The sequence below is a fragment of the Helianthus annuus genome, chromosome 7 (genome assembly GCF_002127325.2).
Source record: "Helianthus annuus cultivar XRQ/B chromosome 7, HanXRQr2.0-SUNRISE, whole genome shotgun sequence".
Taxonomy (NCBI): Eukaryota; Viridiplantae; Streptophyta; class Magnoliopsida; order Asterales; family Asteraceae; genus Helianthus; species Helianthus annuus.
This window is the reverse complement of record NC_035439.2, coordinates 105047698-105070018: the sequence shown is the minus strand read 5'-3', so window position 1 is coordinate 105070018 and position 22321 is coordinate 105047698. Positions and strand designations below refer to the sequence as shown.

The 22321-nt window shown below is 36.4% G+C and overlaps 1 protein-coding gene and 2 long non-coding RNA genes across 4 annotated transcripts; all 3 read left to right on the top strand.

The window, feature by feature from the left end:
• The first annotated feature begins 2191 nt into the window (after positions 1-2191).
• LOC110875201 lies at positions 2192-2629 on the top strand. Its single transcript, XM_022123398.1, has one exon. The coding sequence runs from the start codon at positions 2192-2194 to the stop codon at positions 2627-2629; it is 438 nt and encodes a 145-aa protein (XP_021979090.1).
• Positions 2630-5292: 2663 nt separating this feature from the next.
• LOC110874072 lies at positions 5293-6132 on the top strand. Its single transcript, XR_002555612.2, has 3 exons — positions 5293-5342; positions 5940-6024; positions 6088-6132. It is a non-coding gene; the product is annotated as an uncharacterized LOC110874072 (long non-coding RNA).
• Positions 6133-15814: 9682 nt separating this feature from the next.
• Positions 15815-18429, top strand: LOC110877105. Of its 2 annotated transcripts, none has more exons than XR_004862300.1 (7): positions 15815-15949; positions 16070-16078; positions 16203-16340; positions 16456-16545; positions 16679-16753; positions 16864-17476; positions 17821-18429. It is a non-coding gene; the product is annotated as an uncharacterized LOC110877105 (long non-coding RNA). The 2 variants fall into 2 exon arrangements; XR_004862301.1 differs by having other exon boundaries at positions 16403-16545.
• Positions 18430-22321: the final 3892 nt, after the last annotated feature.

The window sequence follows — 22321 nt, the reverse complement described above, 5'->3', positions numbered from 1 at the left end:
CAGTTTATGATTGATATTATTTCTAATTCTTTTTCCTGTGTTTTATGAGGTTTGGGCTCTAATATGCGCTTAAAGCTGATGGGCTTATATTAAATCTTGGTGGGCTTGTCGTTGGGCTGGAGCTGTGTTGCGGAGCTGGGCATTTATAAAGAGGGCTTTTCCTTTGTGCTGCAGACATACGCCATCTTCATCTTTCTCTCTCATATACATCATTACTTCCTTTCCAGATCTTTCTCATATGTTTTTCATGAGATTTTAGTTTTTCATTGTTTGTTGTTGATCATCATATTGATGGTCATCTTCTGATTATTAAACCAGCAAATCTGTGTTGACTGGTTAGGTTCTTGTTCATATAACGATTAAGGTTTTTATAAAGTTGTGATTTACTTTGATCTTGAGTTCGTGACAGTTTGGTATCATATGGTTCATTAACCGATTTGGGTTCAAAGAACGGAAAGCTGGGGAAATTAGATGCATTCCGTCATTGGTTTAAAGAAAGGAGCGTTCAAATTTTTGGTTCATAAACCCAATTTTGGAGCACCCCTTATGATTCTACTTCATTTTGGATTATTTGATTCAAAATTAGGTGACACTCTCTTATTGGTAGGTTGCTTTGGCTCATGTTGGTTCACATGGAGTGCCCCCTTCACCCTAATACCTTAATAAATTGCTAGTCGAACCGAGGTCACCATCCAATAAATAAGATGAGCTAGTAGATTTAAAAAACTGAATTCATAACAAAACAAATTTTAAGGTTGCAAGTTATGTTGTGTGGCTTCTTGCATCAATTACCAAGGTTGGAGAACTCCCTAGCACTACTCGAGATTAGTCGGATCGGGTTTTTTTATATGTAATTTTCAGTTTTATGTATACATATAAACATTTTTATAGGTAAATCTTTTAAGTAGCTAGGGTTTAACTCTTACTCAACTCATTTTTTAAGTATACAAGATAAATTGTTGCAATTCACATGGGTTGGTTGGAATTTGGCCGGAATTTAGAGGTTTTGGTCGGAAAATAATACGGGTTTTTTTGCAGGAATCTGGCCGGAATCACCGATTTTTGGCCGGCCGACTAGGCCGACTAGCGATTAATTGACTGATTAACGAAAAGTTACTCAGTTACTGGCCGACTAGCGATTAATCGCCGACTAGTCGCGATTTTTACAACATTGTTAATTACCATATTCTTCGTAATAGTGTTCAAACTTTATGCTCCATTATTTATAATCTTATGCGTTACTTATCATCACGTGTAAGTTCTAACTTATAATAATAATAATAATAATAATAATAATAATAATAATAATAATAATAATAATAATAATAATAATAATAATAATAACAATAATAATAAGAGTAAACTTCCGTTTTGCTCCCTGTGGTTTGGTCACTTTAACGGTTTTGCCCCAAACCTTTAAAAATAGCCATTTTACTCCTTGATGTTTTGGTTTTGTTGCCAGTTTTCTCCCTGCGGAGAGCAAAATGGAAAAACAAACAATTTGGATGGAGTTAGAGGCGGGGAGCAAACCGGCAAAAAACCGAAACATCAAGGAGTAAAATGGCTATTTTTAAAGGTTTGGGGCAAAACCGTTAAAGTGACCAAACCACAGGGAGCAAAACGGAAGTTTACTCTAACAATAATAATAATAATAATAATAATAATAATAATAATAATAATAATAATAATAATAATAATAATAATAATGCAATTATTTGGAATTTGGCATGTTGGTCACATATGATAATTATTGTTTACTTCTAGTAACACATCATATTTTTGAAACATGCACTAAAGTTGTGTATTTATGAATAACTAATATTAAATAACCTTTAATTATTGATAGCAAGTGAGAATGGCGTGGGTTTATCATTTGTTTCGCAAAAAGGTGTTGGGTGCGAGACAGATTCCATTCCGGTTCCAATTCGTTCTCAGATAAGGGGGTCTGGTCTAGGCCTCTGGCTTCGGAATCTGAACTGAATGATCTGATGGAGTTAGAGGCTTTGCTGAATGACAAGGTGTTGGGTGCTCCCATGATAGGTGGGTCTGGACAGGTGGTAAAGTAACGAGTTTTCAGTCAGAGAGGTTAAAAAATTCCTAAGAAGTGGTATTGATTTCAGCAGTTTTTTTTGTTTTCAAATGGGCGAAATGGGTTCCAAAGAAATGCAATATCTTGGTCTAGAGAGCAGAGATGGGTAGGATTGCCACGGCCGACGCTCTTATTAAACGAAATTCTTTTAATGGTGATGCTTTATGCCCTTTATGCGAAGATAGTGAAGAATCTGCGGAACACCTCTTTTGCTCTTGTTTGGTGGCCTCGAGTGTTTGGTATCTCATTAGCAAATGGTGCAAAATAAGCCCGATTTTCGCTTTCTCCATAAGGGATCTAACGTTTATCCATGCACATGTTGGGCTTGAGAGGAATGCTAGAGAAGCGCTTCAAGGTATTGTCATAGTTGCTTGTTGGTGCGTGTTGAAAGCTAGGAATGAAAGGAGATTCAATAACAATAGAAAAGAGATTCTAGATATTTTTCAAGATGTTAAAGTTTTAGGCTTCCTTTGGTATCGTAATAGGTCGAGTAACAAAAGCATTCGTTGGAATGACTGGTGCTCGTTTAATTTGATGTAATGGTTTCGTTGTTGTTGGCTGCCCTTGGTTGAGGGTTGGCTTGTGTATAATAGTTAACTTTCAAAAAAAAAAAAAAAAAATTATTAATATCATTAGGAGCCAATAGATGCTTACAACAATCATTAATATCATTAGGAGCCAATTTGGGATGTGAAGGACATGCGTATCGATAGCCGTCTAAAAGGAAACGCTCACTGAGAACCACCACCAATAAGGAATGTTAAATTGATAACTGCTCATTGGGAGGTCTCAGAATCAGGACCGGCATATCGTGTCAGAAACGACACGATAAGACACGACACGATGACCTGAGGGGTAGACACGAACACGACACGCTAACTTATCAATGTCATTTTTTTACAAACACGAACCTATTTATGATTGAGGATTGTGAATGTGATTGTGAGATGCAGGCATGCGGCTGAGAGAGACTAAGAGAGGGAGAATATGATATCCGATCTCAAAATTATGGGTTTTTCAATTGTGTATGTCAGTATAAACCCCACCCACATCCTATATTTGCTTTTTTCATCCAAAATGATATTTTTGTGCATTTTGAGTCCTTTAGGTTTGCATTTTATTGTCATTTTCATCCAAATTACTAACTCGGTTTATTTTTTCTGTTAAGGTAAACCTTTATGTGCTTTTGAATGGAACTGTAACATCCCGCCCTGATTAGGGCTGACGTGTTACACAATTCGGTAATCAGAGATAATTAATAACTCAACTAAAACATAAATTCCAAAGGTTTAAAGACAAAAAATCCCTAAAATGACGCAACGGTCTAACAGAAAAAAAAAACATAAGTGTCTAAATTTATTAAATATAAAGTTTTATTGAACTCTTTGCTTTCAACTCTAGCCTTTTTATTATCACTCTTCATACATTCCCCCGATTTCCCTGAGTATCTGTTTAAGACATAGTAAAAGAAAACAACAAAAAGAAACGGCTGAGCCAAAAATTGCCTAGTAACGGAGAAACAATAGCACTTAACAAATTTAATAATAGGAGCAATATAATACACACTTTAACGATGCAAACAATACAATATGCTGAATGATCACTGATGAATACCATAAAGGTATATTAGAAATACCCATGTGAGCCACTAATAACAAACACTAACAGTTTGCACATTAGCTGCAGTTCTAATGCACCACTCTGTAGAGGGGATGTGGGCACTCACACCTATCCCACTACCACTAAACTTACACTTACATTCCTAGGATCGATCCATACGCCTCTCAATAATCCATAAGTGCAATCACTTAGCACACAATACAATATAGAGACGTCGTGGGCCTTTCGCACCGCCACGGATGGTGCACGTCAACTGTGCCTATGATGACGCCCTATGTCTCCATAGGGGATATGCTCGGGTATTGGGGTCAATAAAACGATTCACTCAAGTCAAGGCAAATACACTAACGATACACTAAGGCTATATCACATCTAGCCGATGATCAATAATAAATAATAAAACTTGTGGGAACATGCGACAATGAGTGAAAAAAAATGTAACCTATCGCATGCGTATTAAAGGAAATAATTCAATACGAGATGTGTAACAATAAATCATAGATCGGTGACGATGGATACTACAATATTATGAAGCGAGTAAACACTTTACGCTACAAGTGATGGACCGAATATCCGTGCACTATGAGAATAGAAAACAATATTATGCTAAAAGCAAGAGACCATAAAATCTGTATCTTAAATAGTAAGAACAATAATTATGGCGTAGCTAACTCGTTACCGATCGATCACAAGAGCCTACAAATATCTGATTTAGATTTACGTTTAGTTTAGTTTTTTTTTGGTTACATTAATTGTATTACATGAATTCATTTATCGTTACATCAATATGTATGTACCTGTTTATATCAATATTATTTATTGGTTAATTCGTTTACATTTAGAATCTATACAACCTAATAAAAGCCTTAATTAGGGGACACATGTCCCCCGCCTAGGGCCTCTAAAGCTCATTTTCCCGCCAAAATATTCATTCTCCTCATTTCCCTTGAATTAACCCGACACGGGATCCGAACAACTCATTCGGGTCATTCCATATATAAACAAAGAACCCGTCCTTTTGTTTCCCCATTTTCAACATCGCATTAGGGTTTCTGCATATTCTCTCTCTCTTTCTTCTCTGCCGCTCCTCAAGATCTTCAAACAATCTTCGAATCTCAATTGTCTGATATGATAAGGTGTTCTTATGTGTAGTTTGTAGACACGACATATGATTTGTGATGGTTGATCTTGATTTTTTTCCGATTATAATTTGTGAATCGTTTGATATTATCATCCGGACTGTTTCCTGTCATCATTCTCATTAGATTCCTAATTCGTATCCCTACAACATCGTCAATACATCAGGTACGATCCGGATTTGTATAGTTTATAACTTTGATTTTTGATTTTGAATAATTTTTTCAGATTTGGATCTGTTTCTTTTCTAGGGTTTTTTCGTCTTCCAACACAAATCTTGAAAGGTGACCTAATGACTTCATCAACAAGGTACTAACCGAATCTTTATTTTATATGGTTATATTTTACGAAGTCTGATTATTAGAATGACAAGAATAAATTGTTCAAATCTCAATAACTAGGATGGCCTGAGAAGACAACGGTAAAATGGTTCATCTGGATTTACGAAGCATAAATGGTTCAGATCTAAAAAACGGGATGGGCTGAGAAGACGATGGTAAAATGGTTCTTCTAGATTTGATTTTAGTTTCATCATGACAACATTTTTATGCACACCATCTGTATGATGAAATGCATGACCGAAATTGAATATTTGTATTCTTTATTATTATTATTTTTTTTTTGATAGATTGGGGGTGAATTTGAAAACTTTCAAATTTTATCAGTGGCATAAAAGTTTTTAATCAAAGTTATTTAACACAATTAGTATTGGTGTAATTATATGATGCTACAATGGTGAATATTATGATGGTCTGGTCTTTTACAATTATCGCATTGTTGCTGCTATAATCTTATTTTATGGCTTAATGTTTCTCCAGGACAGTTGACATGTGGTCATTGGGTTGTATCATAGCTGAACTGTTGTCTAATACAAACTATATATCTTGAAAAACAAAATGGGTTCAAACCAGCAAGACACACACAACACGGCCGGTTTGGTTTGTCGTTTTCTGAAAGTATAGTTAGTGATTTGACCCGATCATTGCAACTATGTATTTGAGCTTTTCATACTTTTCTACTCCAGAGATTGCTTGAATTATACCTGTTACCTAAAAAGTATTAATCAAAATTTCCGTACCTCTTTGGAATTCAGGTGGAAAACATGAACTATTAAGCTGGAATCTGAGAGTTCAAATAGTTTGGATGTTGTAAGGGGATTTGAATATCTCCATAATGGGGTAAGCCCTATTCTTTCTTCCATTCTTCTAACATAAATAGGTTAACAAATGGTTAATGTGAAGTGCGCAGGTCGGAATACTACGAAGGGGGTGAATGATGACGTCATAAGATGTAACACCCTAAATATCTTGACAGAATTTAACTAAATATTTCATACAACTTTACCAAAAATCAGAATTTCAAAAGCTTTTCGTGTTTTAAACCATACACACTAGTGAAAATTCCAAGCATATCGAAGATAGTGCATAATTCATTTAAAGTCAACCCCTACTAGTCAACTAACAACTAGTTTAAAGGATTCAAAACACTATTAACAAAAGTATTTACGACATGTTTAAAGTTTAGACAAGATTATATTCAGTGCGGAAGCTCCAAAATGCGTGTTCGGTTCTTGACAAAGTGCTTGATCACCATCCGGGAGAAATTTATCCATACCTAGAGTCAAACACTAAAACCATTAGTTTTGACATTAATATATTATGTATAAACAGGTTCTAGCAACACAAGGTAACAACAAAATATAATTTTTGTTTTGGGTTCCACCGTAAATTACGGTATCACCGTAAGTTACGGTGGCCCTGGAATGTTTATGGTCCTGCCGTAAAACAGGAGTGACATACCGTAACACCTTTGATGTCTACCGTAAATTACGGTGGGACCGTAATTTACGGTGGGTTCTGCACATTTGCCCCTTGATTATTTTTCAACTTTAGATGATCATAACTTTTTACCCATTGATCCGATTTAACCGATTCTTCATCCTATGAGTCCGTAATAAGACTTCGGATTTAACCATGTAAATTTTACATTGCGGAAACCGAGATACCCACAATTGGTTCACAATTTCCTTATTTCCATTATTCAACCCATTAGTGTGAGTGCATAGTACCTCTTTTCATTCTTAAAACCATTTTAAACATATTTACCCAATTACCCGGGCTCACATACTTGGTGTTTTCACGGCAATTCCATGGCTTTGCAATTCCTCTAGGGCTATTACTTGATTATTCGGAATTCAAGCATTCCGTTTCAAACAACCCTTTTTCTTTTAACATTATTGTTTGACCCATATCCCGGGTTCTTATACTTAGATTGATATCACCAAATCATTAGTATGGTACAATTTATCATTTAACAAGGTATAAGACCTTCAAGTCTCTACTCTCGTGACTCTTTTGCAAACCTCATTTTGACCCGTTTTGCTAATTAGTGAAAACCATCACTTCATTGACTGACCCTACTAAATACCAAGTTCTTATTTTGACCCGTTTGATAGTAGAGTGTACTTCGTCACTTAAACGACACATCAAACGCATCCTTTACACTACAACATCAATTGCATATCAAACTAAAGCATTTAAACATAATTTGACGAGACTAAAGTCACGTACCTTTAAAGCGCACCTTTTCCGCGGGTATCACTTCCGGCGTGTCCACTTGACGTTCCGGATTCTTTGCCTAAAGAGTTCAATTTATAACAAAAATTAGAACCCTTTCATAAGCTTTAACGCATCATTTCTTAACATATTAAAATCTGCGTTTTGCCCAACTTTTAACATCTTACCCTCTTTTAGGCATTTATCGAACACCTAACGGGTCAGATTTTTATATGATCTAAACCAAGTTCATGACTCGAGTTTATCACCAAAATTAACTTCAATTTGACTACATGTCTATATGTTAACATTAACGACTTAGAGTTTTCCTCATAATTTCAGTTTACACTAGAACAAGAGTTTTAATCCTAGTGTTCATCAAGTTTTACTAACATGCTAATCACCCACTATGGTGATTTTGATCTATACAATTATCATGCAAGAATTTGACAAGAAATTATCTAGGGTTTGTCCCTAAACCTTACATTACTTCCAATTTCATGTTTACTACACATAATCAAGCTCTACATTCGATTTTTGATCACATACATGAACTTTGAATCGAATGAGAATGACCTAATTCAACATACCTTAGGATCCCTTTGACAAGGTGATCATGATTCTGTGCTTGAATTTCGATTTCTAACTGATTTGAGGCTTCAATTTGTGATTTTCTTGCAAATTAGGGTTTGGGTGAAGAAACCCCTTGTCGCCCCTGCTTGTTGATCGACCAGACACCTCTTGAATGGGGTGTTTGATTGGTTTTTACTACTTTAGTAATTCAAGTTCTGATTTTTACAAGATTGGTCCCTCCATTTATTTAACATAACAAATTGTGTTGTTTTAACCTCATTGTAGGCTAATGCTAGACATGTTAGCTAACCAAGTTACTACACTTCTAGATGGGTAATTCCTCATTTATTTAAACTATACGTATTATTATAAAGTTTTATATTTTCGGGATGTTACAAGTCCACCCCCCTTAAAGAGGGTTTCATCCCCGAAACCGAATTACGTACCGAATAACAAAGGGTAGAGCCGTTGCATTTCTTCTTCGGACTCCCACGTAGTATCCGCACCCTTCCGGTGTTCCCATTTAACCTTCACTTGGTTGATCCTTTTGTTTCTCAAACTCTTCACTTTACGATCTAGAATTGCAATTGGCTTTACCGCGTAGTTGAGGTTGTTATCCACCTCGATATCGTTGTAGTGGACACGATCAGTTTCGTCCGCTAAACATTTGCGGAGATGTGACACGTGGAATGTGCTGTGTACTCCACTCAACTTCTCAGGTAGCTCGAGACGGTATGCTACCTTTCCAATCCGTTCCACGATTTCGAATGGCCCAATAAATCTTGGGCTCAACTTTCCTCTTTTTCTAAATCGAATTATCCCCTTCCATGGCGATACTTTCAACATTACCTTATCGCCCACTTGAAATTCTATTGGCCTCATTCGTTTATCCGCATACGATTTTTGTCGATCCTGAGCTGCTTTTAAGTGAGTGCGGATCAAGTCGATCTTACAATTTGTAGCTCGGATTATATCAGTCTGAGCTAACCCCCGTGGGCCAACTTCTCCCCAACAAACTGGGGTTCGGCACTTTCTACCATATAACATCTCGTATGGAGCCATTTTAATACTCGCGTGATAGCTGTTGTTATATGAGAATTCGACTAAGGGTAAATGGACATCCCAACTGCCCCCAAAGTCGATAATGCAAGCACGCAACATATCTTCCAACGTTTGTATTGTTCTCTCACTTTGCCCATCCGTTTGTGGATGGTAAGCAGTGCTAATGAACAGCTTGGTTCCCATTTGCTCTTGGAAACCACGCCAAAAATCCGAAGTAAACCGGGTATCTCTGTCGGACACTATGGATATCGGTACTCCGTGACGCGCCACAATCTCATTGGTATACACTTCTGACATCTTCTCTGATGTATAAGTCTCACGAATCGGAATGAAATGTGCACTTTTTGTCAATCGATCCACAACTACCCATATGGCGTCAAAACCACGGCTGGTTTTTGGCAGTTTGGTCAGCAGGTCCATTGTAATTTGTTCCCACTTCCAAACTGGAATGTCTAGTGGTTGTAGCTTACCGTATGGTTTTTGATGCTCTGCTTTGACTTGTAAACAAGTCAAACACTTCTCCACGTACTTCACGATATCTCTTTTCATTCCGGGCCACCAATAATTTTGTTTTAAATCATTATACATCTTAGTCGCCCCCGGATGTATCGAATAACGAGATTTATGGGCCTCGTCAAGTAAAAGTGCTTTGGCTCCACATGTATTGGGAACCCAAATTCTCCCAAATCGAGTTTTTAATCCTTGGTTGCCGTCCTCCAAGTCTTTTAACTGCCCTACTATTCTTTCCTTTTTCACATTCTCTTCTTTTATTGCTTCACTTTGGGATTTCCGAATTTGGTCGAGCAATACCGATGTCACTATTAGTTGCATCGATCGGACTCGAATAGGCGCATAATCTGTCTTTCGGCTTAACGCGTCCGCTACTACATTAGCCTTCCCGGGATGGTAATGTATATCACAATCAAAATCTTTGACCGTCTCCAACCACCGCCTTTGCCTCATATTTAATTCCTTCTGATCGAAGAAATACTTTAAGCTTTTGTGGTCGGTAAAAATAGTGAACTTTACCCCGTACAGATAATGCCTCCATATTTTCAAGGCGAACACCACCGCCGCTAGCTCGAGGTCATGAGTAGGATATCTCTTTTCATGAGTTTTCAGCTGCCTTGAGGCATAGGCTATAACCTTGCCTCGTTGCATCAGAACGCAACCAAGCCCCGAATGCGAGGCATCCGAGTAAACTATCATATCATCCGTCCCATCCGATAATGACAATACCGGTGCTTGTGTCAATTTTTCCTTAAGCGTTTGAAACGCCTTTTCTTGGTCCTCGCCCCACATAAACTTCTCCTCCTTGCGGGTTAGCTTGGTCAGTGGCATGGCAATTTTGGAGAAATCTTGTATGAACCTCCGATAATAACCCGCAAGCCCCAAAAAGCTTCTGATTTCCGAAGGATTCTTTGGTGGATTCCATTTCGCCACGGCTTCTATTTTTGACGGGTCTACTAACACCCCGTTTGCATTAATGACGTGCCCGAGAAATTGCACCTCTCGCAACCAGAAGGCACATTTTGAAAATTTTGCATACAACTTTTCCTTTCTGAGCGTCTCCAAGACTTCGTACAAATGTCTTGCGTGTTCCGCTTCGTCCTTTGAGTATATTAAAATGTCGTCAATAAACACTATTACCGACTTATCTAACATAGACTTGCAGACCCGGTTCATGAGGTCCATGAAGGCCGCGGGCGCATTTGTTAACCCAAAGGACATCACCAGGAATTCGTAATGTCCGTACCGCGTACGGAAAGCCGTCTTCGGTATGTCTTCCTCCTTGACTCTCAACTGGTGGTACCCCGATCTAAGGTCGATCTTGGAGAACCATTTAGCACCTTGCAATTGATCGAATAAGTCGTCAATTCTTGGAAGTGGATATCGATTTTTCACCGTGAGTTTGTTCAACTCGCGGTAATCGATGCACATACGCATACTCCCATCCTTTTTCTTAACAAACAACACCGGTGCACCCCACGGTGACACACTTGGGCGAATAAAGCCTTTGTTGAGGAGATCTTGAATTTGAGACATTAACTCTTGCAATTCTGAGGGTGCAAGCCGATACGGCGCCCTGGCCACGGGTTTCGCGCCCGGAATCAACTCGATCCCGAACTCTACCTCCCGTTCCGGCGGTATTCCCGGTAGGTCTTCCGGGAACACATCGGCGTATTCGCGTACTACCGGCACGTATTCAATCTTTAGCGACCCTTTGTTTGGTTCAATTGCGTATATCATGAATGCTCTACATCCGTGCTTCATGAGCTTGTAAGCTTTTATCATTGAGCACATAACAGGTTTTCCTTCCTTCTCGCCACGTATGATAATCGATTTCCCACTTGGAGATGTTAGTTTTATCTCCTTGCGGAAACACATGACTTTCGCATTATGTCGGGATAGCCAATCCATTCCGACCACTACTTGGAACTCTCCCATGGACATAGGAATTAAATCTATCGGGTATTCCTCATCATCTATGCTTATCTTACAACCTCGACATATATCACATACAAGGAAGTTTTTGTTGTCACCTATTTCTACCTCTAATGGCATAGGTAATTTTGTTAGTACAAAGGAAGGGTGTCGAATAAGCCCATGTGAAATAAAGGACTTGTTCGCACCCGTATCAAATAACACATGTGCAGGGATTGAATTTATGGCAAATATACCTGAGACCACATCGGGCTCCGTTTTCGCCTCCACTGCCGTTAACTGGAAAGATCTAGCTTTTGCTTTCGGTGCTTCGGTGTGCGCACTCTTGTCTTCCCTCTTTTCGGACAATTCCGGGCACTCGGATTTCTTGTGACCCGGCTGATAACATTTGTAGCATACCGACACCTTCCCCGGGCACAATGCAGCCGTGTGCCCTGTCTTCCCACAAATAGGACATGGCTTGTCCTTAAATCGACACTCACCCTTGTGTCCCTTTCCGCACACTTACAGCTTGGCGAGCTACTTTTTCCTTCTTGTTTCTTTGATGAGTCATTTACGCGTGCCTTTTTCGTAGGACTTGGATTAACCACTTGCGTCCTTCTTTCACCCCTCTCTATTTGTTTCTTCAACTCTATCTCTCTTTCCCGAGCGACATTGATGATTTCGGTGAGGGTTTCGTATTTTGAGGGAGTCATAAACTCCCGATACTCTGCGCTTTGCATATTATAATAATAATACACCTTCTGTTCTTCGGTCGTCACCAATTCATCACAAAACCTTAATTTGTCAAGAAAGGTTCCCGTGATCTTATCAATGGATTCGCCCTTCTGCCTAAGCTGGATAAATTCTTCTTTGATTCGATTGATGACCGCTTTGGGACTGTGATGTTTAAGGAAGGGTACCTTAAACTCGTCCCATGTCATCGCCTTCGCTTCTTCGCTACCCATTTCCTTTTTCTTATTATCCCACCAGTCTTTTGCTTGGCCCCTCAGTTGACCCATGCCATAGGCTACGAAGTCACTTGTATCACAGTGGGTTCTCTCGAACACCCCTTCAAGATCACTCAACCATCTTTGGCAGACTATCGGATCCACTTCTCCGTGATAGAGTGGTGGTTTACATGCCATAAACTCCTTGTACGAGCAACCCTTACGCTCTCCCAACTTCTCCTTAGCTAAATTTGCATTATCCTCCAATTTCTTTATTCTTTCATCCACCACTGATCACACCGTGTTTTGGATTTTATCGATGAAACCCGACAAGCTGTTCTCGATTGCTTTTCCTACCTCTTCAGCAATCACTTCTCTCATTTGTTCGGTGACTCTTGGCATCGCTTCGTCATTTCCCTTATCCGTCATCTTTGAAACTGAAATGTTTACATTTAAACGTTAAACATTTCGTTTATAACATTGCTTCTTTTGTTTTGGTTTAGTCAAGTTCTCAACTTGCTTTAACCGTTTAAATTTGGTGCACTTCCCGGGTTTAAGTGTGTTAACACACTCTTCCCATGCACTTTAATTTCCTTCTCATTCATATATAAGACATGATTTGTTAACATAATAAGTTTATTCTTACTGGACGATCGATCAAGCTTGAACCGAACACTTTGTTGACAACCTTAAGCTCTGATTACCAACTTGTAACACCCTAAATATCTTGACAGAATTTAACTAAATATTTCATACAACTTTACCAAAAATCAGAATTTCAAAAGCTTTTCGTGTTTTAAACCATACACACTAGTGAAAATTCCAAGCATATCGAAGATAGTGCATAATTCATTTAAAGTCAACCCGTACTAGTCAACTAACAACTAGTTTAAAGGATTCAAAACACTATTAACAAAAGTATTTACGACATGTTTAAAGTTTAGACAAGATTATATTCAGTGCGGAAGCTCCAAAATGCGTGTTCGGTTCTTGACAAAGTACTTGATCACCATCCGGGAGAAATTTATCCATACCTAGAGTCAAACACTAAAACCATTAGTTTTGACATTAATATATTATGTATAAACATGTTCTAGCAACACAAGGTAACAACAAAATATAATTTTTGTTTTGGATTCCACCGTAAATTACGGTATCATCGTAAGCTGGAATGTTTATGGTCCTGCCGTAAAACAGGAGTGACATACCGTAACACCTTTGATGTCCACCGTAAATTACGGTGGGACCGTAATTTACGGTGGGTTCTGCACATTTGCCCCTTGATTATTTTTCAACTTTAGATGATCATAACTTTTTACCCATTGATCCGGTTTAACCGATTCTTCATCCTATGAGTCCGTAATAAGACTTCGGATTTAACCATGTAAATTTTACATTGCGGAAACCGAGATACCCACAATTGGTTCACAATTTCCTTATTTCCATTATTCAACCCATTAGTGTGAGTGCATAGTACCTCTTTTCATTCTTAAAACCCTTTTAAACATATTTACCCAATTACCCGGGCTCACATACTTGGTGTTTTCACGCCAATTCCATGGCTTTGCAATTCCTCTAGGGCTATTACTTGATTATTCGGAATTCAAGCATTCCGTTTCAAACAACCCTTTTTCCTTTAACATTATTGTTTGACCCATATCCCGGGTTCTTATACTTAGATTGATATCACCAAATCATTAGTATGGTACAATTTATCATTTAACAAGGTATAAGACCTTCAAGTCTCTACTCTCGTGACTCTTTTGCAAACCTCATTTTGACCCGTTTTGCTAGTTAGTGAAAACCATCACTTCATTGACTGACCCTACTAAATACCAAGTTCTTATTTTGACCCGTTTGATAGTCGAGTGTACTTCGTCACTTAAACGGCACATCAAACACATCCTTTACACTACAACATCAATTGCATATCAAACTAAAGCATTTAAACATAATTTGACGAGACTAAAGTCACGTACCTTTAAAGCGCACCTTTTCCGCGGGTATCACTTCCGGCGTGTCCACTTGACGTTCCGGATTCTTTGCCTAAAGAGTTCAATTTATAACAAAAATTAGAACCCTTTCATAAGCTTTAACGCATCATTTCTTAACATATTCAAATCTGCGTTTTGCCCAACTTTTAACATCTTACCCTCTTTTAGGCATTTTATCGAACACCTAACGGGTCAGATTTTTATATGATCTAAACCAAGTTCATGACTCGAGTTTATCACCAAAATTAACTTCAATTTGACTACATGTCTATATGTTAACATTAACGACTTAGAGTTTTCCTCATAATTTCAGTTTACACTAGAACAAGAGTTTTAATCCTAGTGTTCATCAAGTTTTACTAACATGCTAATCACCCACTATGGTGATTTTGATCTATACAATTATCATGCAAGAATTTGAAAAGAAATTATCTAGGGTTTGTCCCTAAACCTTACATTACTTCCAATTTCATGTTTACTACACATAATCAAGCTCTACATTCGATTTTTGATCACATACATGAACTTTGAATCGAATGAGAATGACCTAATTCAACATACCTTAGGATACCTTTGACAAGGTGATCACGATTCTGTGCTTGAATTTCGATTTCTAACTGATTTGAGGCTTCAATTTGTGATTTTCTTGCAAATTAGGGTTTGGGTGAAGAAACCCCTTGTCGCCCCTGCTTGTTAATCGACCAGACACCTCTTGAATGGGGTGTTTGGTTGGTTTTTACTACTTTAGTAATTCAAGTTCTGATTTTTACAAGATTGGTCCCTCCATTTATTTAACATAACAAATTGTGTTGTTTTAACCTCATTGTAGGCTAATGCTAGACATGTTAGCTAACCAAGTTACTACACTTCTAGATGGGTAATTCCTCATTTATTTAAACTATACGTATTATTATAAAGTTTTATATTTTCGGGATGTTACATAAGAGGTGATGATTCGCCCTTATGTTCGTAGTAGATTTTGCAAGAAGATGAAGACAATGAACCAAATCCATTTAAAAGTTTGTTTTGTTAACTAGGAGCTGGTGTCCGGACAATCCGCGTGTTGAGGCACGTTTGTTGCGCACTGGGGAATTCGGCCGGTATTGATTCAATTCGTAATGGTACTATGTTTCTAACTATAGTGACCTGGTAAATTATTATTTACGTTATATTATTTATTGTATAGATTTCTAATAATAACTGATCATACCTTTGTATTATTACATACATTTTTTTTCATACACAGGAACAACCTGAAGTCCCTATTTCTGTTACACTCCCATGTAATAATCAATTTTGCAAAACAAACAGTGAAAATTTGAACTAAGAGATTCGTAACTATTGTTAAATGCATTATTTTTTAAACATTGTTCTTCTTCGTATCACTATATTTAATTTATAAATTGTGTTTAATGTTTAATGTAATTGTTTTAAAGCATTTTCTGGATGAGGTGGCTACGCTCGCTCAAAGATCAGGATGAGGAACTTGAATGGCATTGTGAGTCTGATGGACGTAAGGAAGGAGAAATCTGATACAACTTTCAGGTACAAACCAAACTTTGATAGTGATTACTAATTGTTAAAAGGCATATAATTTTCTCTTTCCCTTAATGTACTGATCACTTTTGGTTCTTGATCACTTTTGGGTGCTATAATGGAAAACAGAACAATGAGGTAATGTGATGATTATAGTTTTAATAAAATATATTTTTTCTTTCTGCAATTTTTTTTATCCAAATGTGAGTCTCTAACTAAAACTCTTCATCTTGATTGGTCTATGTGCTTTCTATCAACAAAGGTGCTTGTGATTGGACCTAAACCAAGGGATTCTACATATCCAAAGATCTTTCAGTCGCCAACAGTTGCAGCTACAACAACTTCTGTATTCACCTTCAAATTGCGCATATAAGCATCGCCTTTTAAACTTACTATATATGTAAGTACCATTTAATAGCTATGTTTTGGCAAGCAACTTCGCTTACATATGTTTTTTGTCAGGATGAAAGTAGCGATCTCATGGTTACGAACTGATTACTATTGAACAAATGCAGTTATGTTAGGGAAAAATGATCATGTGCATCACCGGTATATGTAATGCAGTTATGAGAGGGAAAAAATGATCATGTGCATCACTGGTATTGGTATGAGATTCTCCATTAATGCTTTCAAAATAAATGCAAAAATAAAAAATATTGACTTCTTTGGGTATTGTGTTTTGTTATATATATGTGTGTTTTGTAGTTTGGTTTACTAATATATGATTTGAATATGCAGATTACGATGATAAAACCAAGAATATATCTACACATGAACATTCATGAAATAAAGAAACTTGACAAGATGCTTAGTGTATGCCTTCTAATTTTAATTTGTATATACTTAATTCTTAATATGGAGTGACTTTTTACTTTGAGCCATTTTGGCCATTGATTTAAATCATAATTTCAAAAACATCTTAGGGTCCATGGATGTGAATCTCTTTGAGAATTTTGGAGATTATATGTGTTAAGCATCTTCATGAACAGCTTGAGGTATGCCATTTTTTATTATTTTTACAACCCTTTATGGTAACAAGTAAATCTAGGTTTTGTTTGAAACGGGCTAATTTCTGTATGGGTTGTAATGGGTCAGGTTGACTAACGATCCTTTTTTTTTTATTTTCTTCACCTTTTATCATAAAGTACTAAATATTATCTTTGTATTAAATATAATACTTTGAGACATTATTAACTTTAAGAATTCTGGTGTAGGACCTATGAGTTGGTTGTCTTCAATGCAACCATGGCCTTTGTTCATGCCCGATACCTATATGTTACTTGGATGGCTTCCCTAATGGGTAACTTGAGCCACATCTCAACTATATCTTAATATAATATACCTACACATGTGCTTTAAGTTGAAAGCTAATCACCTAAAATATATGTGTGCAAACTAACATCTTGCATTTGCAATTATGTATATTATCATTCCGATTATGGAAGTTGCAATTTGTAAGTACTTGATTTCAGTAATAAGCTAACTCATAGTCACCAGCTTGAGGCAAAGGAAGACATGACCTTAATAGTTATTCAGGTACCCTTTTTTAAATTCCAGTTATATCTTTTATTAATTTTGGGCCAGTTTATGTTTCATTTGATGCATATGTTATCATAGATGTCCCCTGTTGGGTGCTCATGAAGAATTCGATCAAACTTATGATAGTCCATAATAAGTCCATGCGTACAGTTTCTTTATAATCAGCAGAAACATAATTTTTTTCTAAAAGTAAAAATATATCATTTCCCAACACCGTGAAATTTGCGGGTATCAAAAAACTAGATATCCGCTTTTGGTTATAAAAAGCAATTCCAAACACCGTTGTGATGGATGTTAAAAAATGCAATTCTTGATCTTGCTAATATTTCTGAACTTTACAGGTGGTTTGTGATTTTGATGAAGTGGATAATTTTCTTAAGGATAAAAAGCATTAAAGGTTCATTTACTTTGTCTCCTGAACTTTTCGGTGAAAATCAACTTGCAAGAGTAAGTTCACTTTTTTATTTCTTGGTTTTTAGTTATATAGTTGATTACTATATTATGGGGTTGGGAACAAAAAACTATATTTCACACGAAGTTTTAACACTATTTTTACTGATAATTAACATCGAATATCTTACTGTCAAATTGTATGTGCCTCGGTACTTCAACGAGTATGAAGCTATCAACGGTTATGGTCCTGCCCACCCTTCTTCATGGATTGGCGGTCTCTTCTATAATGTAATGCCATAACGGGTCAAGCGAACCATAAAGTTTGGTAACAAAGGAATGCGTAAAATGAATCGAACTGGTCAATCGGGTTGAAAGCCAATCACCAAAGTCTAATTTTTATTGAATTGTTATTTTTCATAGTTATGTTTAAAACATCGTTAGTTGAAAGTGTTTGGTAGTAGTTACTTAATACCTGCAGAAACAAAATGTTGGGTTTTTTTTTTGTTTAAAACTGTATGTTTATTCTTTTATATATAAAAAAAATTTATGGCATAAGAGCAACCATTGAGTTTAAAGACCTTAATGATGTTGCTACTGGATCTTCTGTTTAGGTTCATTTAATATATAATCAACTTAAGGTAGAAAGTTGTAAGAAATACGTATAATAAGTTTAAGTTTAGCAATATCACGACTGATTGATTACTCATGTTATGATGGGGTAGAGGGTGTGTATTATTGTAGGGTAAAATTATATTGGGTAATTAAACGTTATAATTTTTTAATTTAAAACATCATCGTCTTTGTGCTATATAATCCATGTGTGTAGTGAAATACCTTATTATGTTTGTCATCAAATTTATACTTATTAGTGAAATACCTTATTATGTTTGTCGTACATTTTACGTAATTAACTTTTAACCATTTTTTTTAATTATTTATCGCGCCAAATTCAAATCATCATAAGGTAATGAAAAATGGCTTCATAATAGATAAAGTTTTGAATATTTATAAAAAATATTGTACTCCGTTTTTATCATTTATGATTGGTTTCAACTTTTCAATATTCTTTAATTACAAAACTTAATTTACTCCATAAATTACTTTGATTTACTATGAAGTGAATTACTTATCAAATATATGTTAAAATGTTAGGACAATTACCCAATTTGTAACCTATTTCCATACTTATCAAATATAGGTTAAAATTTTAGGACAATTACTCAATTTGTAACCTATTTCCTTAGTTAAATTATTGTTAATACATTTTTTAATCAGTAATGAAAAACTTTCAATGTTTATTACTTTTTTTTGAACGGGTAAACTCTCACCACATCTGTCTCTTGCAAGATTTGAACCCACAACCATTTGGTTAGGGAATACACCTCTTTACCACCAAGTTATCCCCTTAGAGACTCTAAGGGTCCATTTGGTTCGCATAATTTTTTACAGGAGTTGGAATTTATAAACGTAATTAGAATGAATTCCAACAGAATTTTGTATTGTGTTTGGTTCATAAATTAGTAAATGGAATTGTAATGGTTAAAAACAAATTTACCCTTATCTCTTTTATTTGAAGTTGTTAAGAATGAAAATATAAGGATATTTTGGTAAATGAAAAACATTCCAATGTATGGGATGATATAATTGAAGCTGAACATATTTCGTTAGGTGTTAGGTGATGATTGTTTCTTCAACTGGTCTAAAACGAATTCGAGGTTATTGGTTACGAAACTCTAGCAAGTAGAAGTGTTAGAGTAATAGAGTTTCAATTTATATTTCAAACCAGAAAAACATATTTCTTACATTTACTTTTAAATTCCCTTTTGTTACATTTATAGTACGATTCTTTGTTTTGTTTTAATCTTTAAATTCAGATTGCCATAATAAGTTCATGCGTACAGTTCATTTACGATAAGTAACATAAAACTTTTTGACCTAAAGTACAAACATATCATTTTTTAACCCCGCGAAATTCGCGAGTATTAGCACTAGTTAATATATATTACACAAATCATCCTCTTAAGTTTATTGATTAAATACTCACATATTTTATATAAAACTCTATTTGCAAAATAGATCCACTGTTTTGAATGCCCAAAGCCATTTATTTTGTCTAATTCATTAAGATAAAATAATAAATAAATAAAAGAATTAACGATTTTAGTATAGCTTGAGTTTGACAAAAACAACCACATAAATAGGTATTTTACAATTATGGTTTTCTTCTTTTTTTTTTTATAAACCAAAACAGTAGGTATTGAGAGTTAAGAAGAAAAAAAATTAGTTATGGGCATTCATCTTCAGCCAACTATTCACCTCACACCCATTTTTCTTTGCTCAAGGTTTCCTAAAACCAAAATATTATTGTTTAGTAAATCTATAATCAAAGCAAAGCGAAACTTAGAGAACTACTTTTAGACAACATTTCTAGTAACAAACGACCGAACACACGTGCGCAAGTTGCAATGGATCGGAGATGGTTACCTCTAGCAGTGGGTTCTCTTTAGAACAAATATGTTTTAGAAGTGAGTTTATAACAATAGCAAGACTAAGGAAACTTGAACTGTCGCTTCGAGACCTAACAACGGAAAACCCGAATGTTATAATCGGGTCTGTTGGGTTAATCGGGTTCGTTTACGGGTCATACGGGGCACGTTATCGGGTCACGGTTAAAATGGTTAATTGTTTACGGGTGACGCGAGTCACGGGTCACATGTTGCAAGTCGGGTAAGCTGCTTGCGGATCGAAAGTTCTTGAGTTGACCGAATCTCATGCATATGAACGTTGCATGTGGTTGCAAGTTTGTTGGAGGAAAGATAACATGTGTGCTTTGTAACACCCCGTGTTTTGAAAGTCAAAGTCAAAGTCAAGATTGAAGTCAAAGGGAGAAAAGATTGCTAATTGCGATCTGTTACTCCTTGCTCAATTCCTGTTTTGACTTCTTTGACTTGTAGTTAGTCTTTTTATGTTTTTACGTTAGTTGTATTATGTGGAGTGATGTGCAAATTATGGTCTATAAAAACTACTAACCTAATCTAGACACCCTAGTTCTAAATTTATAAACTAAGACTCTCTAAATGCTAAACCACTGACAGGCAAGTGTACCTATCGTACGTAGTAAAGCCTAATGAAGTCCGAGTATCGAACCCACGAGACACTAGCGACGCTAACTAGACTCTGACTCAACTAATTACTTAAATGGTTTATTTGATTTGATTGGATTTTGGGGGTTTAACTAATTAAACTAAAGGAATTAAATAGGACGAACTAGACTACCTAGACGCACGCTAAAGGCTACTAAGGTGAAATCAAGGATGAGAAGGTACTACCCAGGTTTGGAATCCTATTCGTGACTATCGGTTTTCTCTTGGCAATGTTAACTATGATGAATCCAGGTTCTAATACTACGACACTCTAAGACTAAAGATAAGTTGAATCTCCTCCCGGTCTCATCAACTTCTCCTAGGGTCCTAAAGGTCAAATAAAGCTCACTGGTATGGGTTAGATCACCTCCCGGTCTCTCCAACAATACTAAAGTACCCAAAGACTAGATCTCCTCCCGGTCTCACTAATCACAATACACCCTAGAGTGCATGGGGTAACTTAAAAACACTTGACAAGACTTAGGAAAACAAATAATACTAAGCAAGTTAGACAGATCTCCTCCCGGTCTCACTGCACCTAACACCTAGTACCAAAGACAATCCCAACTATCTATCTCCTCCCGGTCTCAAGAATAGGTAGAACACTAAACTCCTCTAAATAATCGAACAACGTTCCTATGGAATACGAGCTCAGTAAACCATAAACTAGCTACAAACACACAGTAGGTAACTTAACATGTATCTATACATGAAAGACATTCACAAAGACACACGAGGAACATTTGAACGATAATAAATTAGAATAAAGTATGCACGCACATCTAGTCAAATATAATTAAGTCTCTTACTTTAATATTTATTCCATCAATAAATTACCAAAACCGAGATACTACCGATTAAAAACGAATATTCATCACAAACCCGGGGAGAAACTAATTAGCCAAGAATCATAATCGGAACAAATAAACAGGTCTTTAACAAATAGCAAAACATGTTCATAGTCTCAATAAAACAAAGTTTATAAATAAAACAAACACTAACTAGATGCGAGTCAACCTGGTTCTTTGTCTTCACGCTTGATACTCGATCCAATCTTCTCTTCCTCCAAGAAATCGTCCTTTGATACCTTTTGCCGTTACAGACGCCCTACTACAATTCCTATGAATAAGGCCTAGGATAAAACAGTGATGGGCCATGTCTCCCAATTCTCAACAGCCCAATCCAAAAATCGGTCAACATGATTTCCACTCGGTCAACACATGCACAAAAGATCCGATTAATTATCTTGTTCTTTACGTGACATGCCATATATACAACTTTGTAAAAGGGGTGATGGCACTACAAT

Excerpts from the sequence above, each read along its gene's own strand:
- LOC110875201 (XM_022123398.1), top strand. The coding sequence starts at position 2,192 with ATGGGTAGGATTGCCACGGCCGACGCTCTTATTAAACGAAATTCTTTT.